At 44.5% G+C, this 10,986-nt stretch overlaps 1 protein-coding gene across 1 annotated transcript in view; it reads left to right on the forward strand.

The window, feature by feature from the left end:
* Positions 1 to 211: 211 nt before the first annotated feature.
* Positions 212 to 10,986, forward strand: part of AMD1 (adenosylmethionine decarboxylase 1) — a 23,481-nt gene continuing 12,706 nt past the window's right edge. Inside the window, exon 1 of the mRNA XM_006735470.3 lies at positions 212 to 668. Within this exon, the coding sequence (XP_006735533.1) occupies positions 559 to 668 (110 nt within the window). The 5' untranslated portion in view covers positions 212 to 558. The remainder of the gene's footprint in view (positions 669 to 10,986) is intronic.

Here is a 10,986-nt window from a genome sequence, read left to right on the forward strand (position 1 = left end):
GACCACACAGCGCCGTCTCCCGCCCAGGGGACAGCGCGAAGCCGAACCGCAGCACGGCGGGCAGCTCCCCGCGCTCCTGGCAGGCGGGCCGCCAGCCAGCCGCAACTCGGCGGCTGCTGATTGACAGGCCGCAGCAGCAATGAGCCTCAGGGGCGGGATGCTGCGTCACTTCCTGGCCTTTCGGGGGAGATGGGGTATATAAATGCGGTGCTCACGCAGCGCCCTCGCTTCCACAGTATGGCCGGCGACATTAGCTAGCGCTCGCTCTACTCTCTCTAACGGGGAAACAGCGGACTACAAGAGACTGAACTGTATCTGCCTCTATTTCCAACAGACTCACGTTCAACTTTCGCTCACAAAAAAAAAAAAAAAAAAAGCCGGGAAAATTTTATTAATCCTTTTTTTTAAAAAAAGTTAATATAAAATTATAGCAAAAAAAGGAACCTGAACTTTAGTAACACAGCTGGAACAATCCGCAGCGGCGGCGGCAGCGGCGGGAGAAGAGATTTAATTTAGTTGATTTTCTGTGGTTGTTGGTTGTTCGCTAGTCTCACGGTGATGGAAGCTGCACATTTTTTCGAAGGGACCGAGAAGCTGCTGGAGGTTTGGTTCTCCAGGCAGCAGCCCGACGCAAACCAAGGATCTGGAGATCTTCGCACCATCCCCAGGTGGGTGCTGGGGGCTGTCGCCGCTTCGAAAGCAGCCACGGGCGGGGGCCGGGTTCCCGCAGCCTTCAGGTGGGGGCAGCTCCCCGGGCGGGGCTCGTTTCGGTGGCCGTGGAGGGGGCCCCGGTGCTGGGGGTGGGGAGCGGCCGCGTCCACGCGGGGCGCGAGCCGGCTCCTCCCGCCGCCGTTGCTGGGCCGGGCGCTGCCCGGGGGGAGGGGAGGAGGCCGGCGCGCCGCGTGCTCAGGTAACGTCTCCCGCGCGGCGTGCGGGGCGGCGGGCGGCGCCAGTCGGGGTGGTTTGTGGGCCCGCGCCGTCCGACTTTCCCCTCCGGAGTTGGCGGTCCGGGGCCCCGGGTGGGGACGTTTTTGGGCCGCGCGGGCTGCCTCCCGGCAGGTGTGGCTCCACAGGCTTAGTCAGGCGCTAATTTGGGCGTGCCCGTCTCTGAGAGCGAGGAGGGAGGGAGCGAGTCTGAAGCCGGGCTCGTTCTCTCCGCGTGCTGCGGGAGGAGGGGGCTCTCCCGGTCTCGGACTGAGGGTCTGGCGCGCAGGCCTCCCGCCCGCGGTCCGCGCTGGCAGCATGTGGCGCCCGGGCGGCGGGGATTGGGCGGGAGCAGTGTCGCAGTGGCTGGGCCCCACCGCCGCCTTAACGTGCTCTGCACCAAATCCTTTTCGGGGCGGCCCCGGGAGACGGCCGCGGAGCCCACCGAGGCTTGCCCCCGAGACTCTTGACCTTGGGAGTGTAACCTGTTACCGCATCGGCGGGTTCCGGGCGAGGTGCGGGGTGCTGGAAGGTTTGACTGCATTTACGGGCTAGAGGCCCGTCCGAGCCAGGACATAATACCTTTAGTGCCTAAGCCTGCAAAGGAATCTGGGGCCCCAGCCTCCCACCCCGGGCAGTCACGCGAGAGGGCTGGGCTGATCGGGCAGAAAAGGAGAGGTCTTCTTGTGGTTTGGGGAAAGCTGAGCGCAAAAGCGCAGGCGGTTGCGAAGGTGCTGGGCCTTTCTCCGCGGCGCTCACACCGCTAGCCGCCCCTTGCCTTTCGGCGCACAAGTGCGGCGAGTGTGGCGGTGCGGCGGAGGAACCGGCGCGGCTGCCTCATTGACGCGACGACCAATGAGCTCCGGGGCCCGACAGAGAGCTTGGCCCCAGGGTGTGGGCCAATGGGCGTTTCAGGAATGTAGGCTGCGCTCGCTGCCGTCCCTGACAAAAAGCAACTGGAGAAGGGAATCCAGGCGGACACGTGCTGCCGGGACTTTTAAGGCAGTATATCTATCTTAAAGGATTCTCCTGCTGGAAAGCGTCGTGTTAGCTAAAACGTGACAGGTCTCATTTTTCAAGCTTTGTGCGACACTTAAGATGTCTAACGTAGCCTTTTACTACGTGCCAGGCTGAGCTTTAAACATTTTATAGTATAGGAAGCAGTTACTTACAAATAAGGGGAAGCTTAATATTTCCTCCATTTCACAAAGGGGAAAACTCCCTGGTGGTGGTGGTGGTATGCGTCTGATGAAACCATTGTGATTAGATAATGTTAGAAAATCCTGTCGGTGAAGAGCTAGTGAGTGAGTCGTATAAGGTGGATAACAAATTGTTTTGCTCTGGCTCTTTAAATGTTTGGAAGCTTGGGTGCCTGGGTGGCTCAGTTGGTTAAGCAACTGCCTTCGGCTCAGGTCATGATCCTGGAGTCCCGGGATCGAGTCCCGCATCGGGCTCCCTGCTCAGCAGGGAGTCTGCTTCTCCCTCTGACCCTACCCCCTCTCATGCTCTCTCTATCTCATTCTCTCTCTCAAATAAATAAAATCTTTAAAAAAAAAAAATGTTTGGAAGCTTTATTTGTAAGCACACATTCTTAATAAAGGAAAGAGGGTTTTTCCTCCCTCCCAAGGTCTTAGGCAAAAATACCAGAATTTAAGCTTGGGCTTTTCTCGTTAAGTTCCCTGAGTCGAAGGGGGGCGGAGAAAGGCTCATAAAAGGGTAGTTTGGTTTCTTTAAATGTCTGAGAACCACTTTTCCTTTATACTTTCGGCTGCTGAAATTGTTTTACTCCCTTGGTGTGGTTCTTAAAATGATGGCAAAAGTTAAACAAGGACAGAATATTCAATTTTGTTCGTGATTTAGTGCCACAACGTTTTATAGACATTAAACATTGGTTAAAGCACTATTTTGAGAGTTTATATCACATTTCAGCTGTTGCAGGTAGAGCAAGTAAGAACTGAAAAATCTTCCATTTAGCTGAAGTCCATTGGCAACCTTGGTAGGAACTTTTCTCTGTGACCTGTCAAGCAAGGATGCACAGGTTAGGTTATTAACTAGGAGGTAAAAATACGTGAAAAATAGTAGATGCGAGGTAAATCATCTAAAATCAGTGGCCTGGCCAGAGATCATTGGCTTCTGGTCTTTTGAGGAGTTGGGTGTTAGGGGCTTCAGAGGAGGATTATAATCTAGAAGAGTAATTCATAATGAAATGGTTAAGTAAGTAAATTGCCTTGGAATATCTAAATTTGAATTCAGACAGCATTCAATAGCTAGCTGTTTGATATCTCCTCATCTCTAAAATGAAAATAGTGTACCTACCTTCATAGGGTCATTGTAAGGATTAAGTGGGTTCATATATGTGCAGTACTTAAACTGACACACAGTAACCACTCTGTAAGTATTATATCATCTTCTGGGGGGAGTTGTTTTGTTTGCCTTTAAAGACCATTCCCCCCCCCCTTCTTCCAGATTTTATTTATTTACTTGAGAGAGAGCAAGCCAGAGAGAGCTTGAGCAGGGGGGGCAGAGGGAGAAGTGGACTCCGGGCTGAGCAAGGAGCGGGACATGGGGTTCAATCCCAGGACCCCAAGATCATGATCTAAGCTGAAGGCAGACATTTAACCTACTGGGACACCCAGGCGCCCCTCCTTTTCTCCTTTTTTTTTTTAAAGATTTTATTTATTCATGAGAGATAGAGGCAGAGGCAGAGGGAGAAGCAGGCTCCCCGCTCTGCGGGGAGCCCGATGCGGGACTCGATCCCAGGACCCTGGGATCATGACCTGAGCTGAAGGCAGACGCTTAACCGACTGAGCCACCCAGGCGTCCCCTTTTCTCCTTTTTTTAAGCAAACAAGCCTGGGGAAGAAATTGTCAGATTGTAGTGTACATGTTAAAAGACTACATGTTAAAGGGTGTCCTAGCAATTCAATGTATTTTTATTCGAGTAGAGAGTTTTAGATTGCATCATTATATTTTTATCATTAAATAATGTATTAAAATTTAAAAGCCAGAAAGTCCTTGCCTCCACACCCCCACTCAGTAATTCCATTAAAATGCAACTAAAGTCATAGAAGACATTAACAGACTGGATTAAAATAAACAAATAAATTACACTGTTCATAAAACATAATAACCTAAGGGCATGGGAAGAATTAACTGTGAAAAGGCACAAATGTCCTAAGAGGGCCTTGCTATAGATGCTAGACATTAAAAAAGATAAAGTTGTTATGGGAAAATGCCCCCTTGTACTTTTTTCCAGTTACTGTCCTACCGTCTCCTCCCAACTTCTAACCACTATAGGTTAATTTTCCCTGTTTTTGAGCTTTAAATAACATGGAATCATTTAGTATGAATCATTATGTAAGGCCTCTTTTGGTCAGCCTTATGTTTGACATTTTGTGTAGTGTTTTGTCAGTGTACACAATTTTTCATTCTATTGTTAATGGGTATTTGAGTAGATTACAGTTTGCTATTACAAATACATTGCTATGAACACTAGTATGTCATTTAGTGAACAGTATGCTTTTCTGTTAATAAACATCTAGGAGTAGAATTGTTAAATCATAAGGTGTGCATATATCCAACATGGGGGTGCTAGTTGCTCCATATCTTCATCCAACACTTGGTATTATCTTTTTAATTTTAGCTATTGTGGGTGTATAAAAGTATGTACTTCCCATCAGACTAATGGAGTTGAGCATCCTTTCATGTCTTCATTCACCATTTGGATATCTTTTGTGAAATGCCTATTTTGGAATGCCTTTTCAGTTTGTACGAGTTCTTTATATATTGTGGATGAATTCTAATATGTGTTGTTATAGATATCTTGCACCCTCAGTGGCTTCCCCTTTCTTTCTATTAGTGATATCTTTAGAAACAGAAGTGCATAGGTTTTGTGTTTTGGGTTTTTTGTTTTGTTTGTTTTTTAAGATTTTATTTGAGGGGCGCCTGGGTGGCTCAGTCGGTTAAGCATCTGCCTGCGGCTCAGGTCATGATCCCAGCGTCCTGGGATCGAGCCCCACATCGGGCTCCCTGCTCCGCGGGAAGCCTGCTTCTCTCTCTCCCACTCCCCCTGCTTGTGTTCCCTCTCTCTGTCAACTAAATAAAATCTTTAAAAAGACAAAGATTTTACTTATTTGAGAGAGAGAAAGCATGGGGGCACTGCAGAGATGGAGAAGCAGACTCACCGCTGAGCAGAGCGCCTGACATGGGGCTTGATCCCAGGACCCAGGGATCATGACCTGAGCTGAAGGCAGAGGCTTAACGAACTGAGCCACCCAGGCGCCCCAGAAGTGCATAGTTTTAACGTAGTCCAGCTTACCAATATTTTCTCTTTAATGGTTAGCAGGTTTTTTTGTTTTTTTTTTTTTATTTTTAATTTTTTTTAAGTAATCTATACAGGCAACATGTGGCTTGAACTTGATCAAGAGTCTCATGATGCTCTACCAACTGAGCCAGCCAGCTGCCTCTGGTTAGCAGCTTTGCATCCAATTTAAGATATCTTTGCTCATTTTAGATTAATGAAGATGTTCTTTTTTTTCTCCTAAATTTCATTTTGCTTTTCATATTTAGATCTGCATTCCATCTGGAATTTTATTTTTAATACAGTATGAGGGAATACAGTGCACTTGAAGCAAAATTGGCTCATCTTTCCAGGCTTTAACTCCCAAGTCAATCTGGAACTTCTCTGTTAAACATTTCCCCACTCTCCTATAGGCCAATTGGAAGAATTTACCTCACCTGTAATCTGAACAAATTACAGAACACTGAGAATCTTTTTACTAACTTTTTGAGGGAGACAAAGGGTACATTATATAATTTTTGTTTTTTGAGAGAGTACAAGAGGGGGCAGGAGGGACAGAGGGAGAATTTTTGTTTTTAAGATTTTATTTATTTGGGTAAGAGGGAGAGGGACAAGCCGACTCCCCACCGAGTGCGGAGCCCAACTCAGGGTTTGATTCCCAGGACTCCGAGACCGCAACCTGAGCGGAAGTCAGACACTTTAACTCACTGAACCACCCAGGCGCCCTGGGGGGAGAAAGAGAATATTAAGCAGGCTTCATGCCTGGCATGGAGCCTGATGCAAGCCAGATCTCACAACCCTGAGATCATGACCTGAGCTGAAATCGACTGGGAGTCAGTCGCTTAACCGACCAAGCCACCCAGACACCTCTTTTTGTTCTTGGGTCGTGAGATCGAGCCCACATTGGGCACTAAAAACTAAAAATAAATTTTAAAAATGGAAAATCTTGTGTGGCTCAGATTGAAGAATACTGGTTAACAATATGTTGAAGAAAAGCTGCAGTCCAGTGTATCCATATGAAAAAAGGAATAGATGATATGTTCTAAAACAGACTTAATTCACACATTACTTAAATTTGAAGTGTAAAAGGGGTGGTATATTAGGTTTAACCTGCAGTTTCTCCAGCAGTTTTTCAGATTTCAAAAGGATCTGAACAGAAATCAGTGATCATGTATTAAAAGGTCTTGGGATTGCAGGACCAAACAAAAGCCTTTTATGTTAAGGAAATGACAGCTATGGGGAGGAAGTCTGTTAGAAAATAAGAAATTTTGCTGAGAAGAAAGATTTTTGCTTTTGAATTTATAACCCTGAGCTATTTTTCCTAGTAATGAGGTGGGTTCAGATGGGAAATTATAGTGGACATGAAGAGAGTAAATATTAACTATGGGAAGGTTAGAGGTGTATTTTTGCACAGTTAATGTGAAACCATAAAAACTAGAATCTGTAGTGTTCATGTTGAAGGCATTTAGGAGTAGTGGGATATTCTGCTATTTTTCTCCTTCAAATTTTGTAAGCTAAAATTTAATTTTTCGTAAAGGATTGGGGCAGTTGCAAAGATTGTAAATCACACCTCAACATTAACTTTCCCAGAACTCCTGTCTTAACCACATCATTGCACAGTATTGCAGTCAGTGATTTTACATTGAAGAAGTTTACAACCCATTGCCAAAACCTTTTAGTGTAAATGTTTTTAGTAGAAAAGCTTCATATTGAATTAAGCTTCTCATTACATTCTTCAGAAAAGTTTGAACTGCTATCCCCAAAGCACCCTTTCTAAAGTATGCATTGAAACTAATAACTGAATGTAGCAGTAATTATACTCATTGTGATTAAAATTAGCGTATTTTCAGTTGATTTCTTTGAACAAAAGGGGAAGGCTTTTATTTTTCTGGATATCTGAACTAACTGCCCTGATTCAGGGAAGATATCCAGAATTTCTGGTCAGTCTAGGCTTCGCTAAAGAATGATCTCCTGGGGCGCCTGGGTGGCTCAGTCGTTAAGTGTCTGCCTTTGGATCGGGTCATGATCCTCAGGGTCCTGGGATCGAGCCCCACATCAGGCTCCCTGCTCCTGGGGAATCCTGCTTCTCCCTCTCCCACTCCCCCTGCTTGTGTTCCTGCTCTCGCTATGTCTCTGTCAAATAAATAAATAAGATATTTTTTTTTAAAAAGTGATCTCCTGTTTTAGGATAGTGTTGACCCAAAGACTAATACACTTGGGTAAGGTATAGAGGCCTGAATGTAGTGTGGTAAGGGGAAAGTCTCTAAAACAGATTAGTGTGACTTTTGGGTAAATTACTAGGTAACCCTGAACCCAGTTTTTATTCGCATGGAGGCCTTTTAAATGCAAATTTCTAGGCACCATTTGCTGCATGTCTGACCTACTGGGTCTGAGGTTAGGATCCAATTCATTGGGCGATGAGAGTGGTAACTCTGCTCTGACGGGTTTCTTCCACCTGCCAGCAGCATTCTGTTCTCTCAGACATTTATTTGTAAAATTGTGACTTATTTTAAGTGGGTAGTATTGTAAGTAGAGTCACACTGTTGATCTCTAGAACTTTTCATCTTACAAAACAAACTATACCCATTCATTTCCCCTTTCCTCTTCCTGGAGCCCTTGGCAAACATCTTCCTTTAGGATTTTGGCTACTTTAGACACTTCATAGGAGTGTGAGTACCTCTTAATGGAATCATACAGTATTTGTCCTTCCATAACTGGCTATTTCACATAGCATAAGGTCCTCAAGATTCATCCATGTTGTATGTATATATCACATTTTATTTATCTAGTAATCCTTTGATGGACATTTAAGTTGCTTCCATCTCCTGACAGTTGTGAACAACAACAAACATGGGTGTGCAAATACCTCCTTCCAGACCTTGTTTTGAATTCTTTTGGATATATACCCAGAGGTGGGATTACTGGATTGGTGATATGGTAATTCTGTCTTTAGGGTTTTGAGGAACTTCCATACTGTTTTCTGTAATGGCTGTACCATTATACCAATGATGCACAAATGTTAAAATTTCACCACATCTTTGCCAAAACTTCTTGTTCTCCTTTTTTTTTTTTTTACAGTAGACATGCTAATGGATGGGAGGTGTTATTTCATGATTTTGATTGGCATTTCTCTTATTACTGATGTTGAGCATCTTTGCATATGCTTGTTCACAGTTTGTGTATCTTTTTGGAGAATTGTCTATACAGATCCTTTTGTCAGTTTTTTAATTGGGCTAATTTATTTAGTTTTCTTTTTAAGTGTTCTCTGTACCCAATGTGGGACTCGAACTCACAACCCCATTTGAAGAGTCCCACACTCCACTGACTGAGCCAGCCAGGTGCCCTGTTGGGTTATTTGTTTTTGCCCTTGGGGAAGTCCCTTATATAATCTGGATCATTTACCTTTTATCACCTATATGATTTGCAAGTATTTTCTCCTGTTGAGTACTTTCCTATGATGTGCAAAAGTTAAGATTTGATGTAGTTCCATTTGTCTTTTACCTTTGTTGGCTGTGCTTTTTGTGTCATACCTAAGAAAGCATTGCCAGATCCAGTGTCCTGAAGCTTACCCCTATGTTTTCTAGGACTTTTGTAGTTTAGGTCTTAATTTTGGTCTTTATTATTAATGAATTTTTGTAGATGGTGTAAGGTGAGGATCCAACTTCATTCTTTTGTGTGGACACCCAGTTTTCCCAGCACTGTTTGATGGCTTTTCCCCCCCAGTTTTGTAGTCTTGGCACCTTTGTTGAAGGTCATTTGACCTATGGCATTTCTTTTTACAGACTACATTTAAAAATGTAGTCAGTTGTCCATTTTGGGTTTTGTTGAATCAGATGACCTAGAAGTCTCATCTTACTTGTGTCTTTTCCGTTGTAGGATGCTCCAACTTGTTCTGTTTTTAGTAAACCACAGATTCTTTAAAAAAAAAAAAAAAAAACTTCAAATATAATATACCATTAATGTTTTGCTTTCTGGCATGGTGACCTAATACTCAGTCCATGTACTCTTACTAGTAAAGAGTATCCTATTTTGGGGGGATACTTACCATGATCTGGGTGTGACTAGGATCCAGTAAAGCTTTATTTACAAAAGGAGGCTTATTTTCCTGGAAGAAATATGATAAAATAACTTGCTGAAATTCTCAGCTGTTTTTGGTGTTGATTTTTCACCTTTCTCTTTATATACATATATAGCATTGTATTGGCTTTTTTAGTTTTCTCTCACATCTTGCTTCTTGATTTATTCTTTTTTTGAGCCTATTGGCTCTCCTAAGGTTGTCTTTTTGGTTGATAATTTAGCTATGTGGAGTTTTTTTTTTTTAAAGATTTTATTTTTATTTATTTGACAGCGAGAGAGAGAACACAAGCAGGGGGAGTGGGAGAGGGAGAAGCAGGCTTCCCGCGGAGCAGGGAGCCCGATGCAGGGCTCCATCCCAGGACCCTGAGCCACCCACACGCCCCATCATTTAGCTATGTTGTAAGGTGTTTTAAATAAAGGCATTCTTTCATACTATGACTTTGAAAAAATACTAGAGGGTTTCTTTTAGGGGAGGAAGAGTTTGGTTGCAAAATTTATTTATTTATTTATTTATTTATTTTAAAGATTTTATTTATTTGAGACAGAATGAGAGAGAGAGAGAGAGCACGTGAGAGGGGGGAGGGTCAGAGGGAGAAGCAGGCTCCCTACCGAGCAGGAAGCCCGATGCGGGACTCGATCCAGGGACTCCAGGATCATGACCCGAGCTGAAGGCAGTCGCTTAACCAACTGAGCCACCCAGGTGCCCCGTAAAATTTATTAACTAATGGTGAATGAGTGCAAGAGCATTTTGGTTTCTCTCAAGATGGAATAAGCACACTACTGTCTCATGTGTTTACTAAAAACCTTGGGCAGAATGCATGGAACAGCTGAGGACTTTGAAAACTAAATGTTAGCAGGTGAATTGAAGAAAGAAACCATAACTCAAAATACCACTGAAACAACAGTGATTCCGTTTCTTTTTTTTTTTTTTCCTTTCCCTTTGGTTATCCCTTGGGGTGGTCTGAAAAGCTGCCAGAAGTTGGTAACTGCACACTAGGTGCAGGCAAAAAGACTTCCAAGAGAGGTCTTTTTCTGGGCTGCAGAGAAGGAAAGGGAGCCAGCTTCTTTGAGTCAGAGAGAGTAGGGAAAATCCCTGTTCTGTTTTTGTATTGCTTTGCTTTTTGTGTGTGTTCTGCCCACCGCGTAGGCAGTTCTGTAACAGTTGTGGTGGCCAGACAGATGCCTAACACTCTAGGTGCAGGAGGGAGACCCCTTTTTGACCTGAGGAATGTGGTCCCAAGAGTGAAGAGCATTGTGGATATTCCTATTGCTCTTTTCCCTTTTTGTCGTCTACTCATTTGGCCACAGAGAGACAGGTAGTCACAGGCAGCCTGCTGCAGTTGGACAAACTTAAAGCCTTGGCTTTTTAGCCAGAGGACCCAAGAATTGGGCCCCCTCCCCAAACCAGAAGTTGTCAGCAAGATTATGGGAAGGGGAGAGGTGAAGAAAGTGATCCCATAAAGGTTTTTTTTTAAGATTTTATTTATTTGACAGAGACACAGCGAGAGAGGGAACACAAGCAGGGGGAGTGGGAGAGGGAGAAGCAGGCTTCCCATGGAGCGGGGAGCCCGATGCGGGGCTCAATCCCAGGACCCTGGGATTATGACTTTAGCCCAAGGCAGACGCTTAACGACTGAGCCACCCAGGCGCCCCTGAACTTAACCATTTTTTTTTAATTTTTTTTTT

This window comes from Leptonychotes weddellii, chromosome 8 (assembly GCF_054177405.1).
Source record: "Leptonychotes weddellii isolate Sample4059 chromosome 8, ASM5417740v2, whole genome shotgun sequence".
NCBI lineage: Eukaryota > Metazoa > Chordata > Mammalia > Carnivora > Phocidae > Leptonychotes > Leptonychotes weddellii.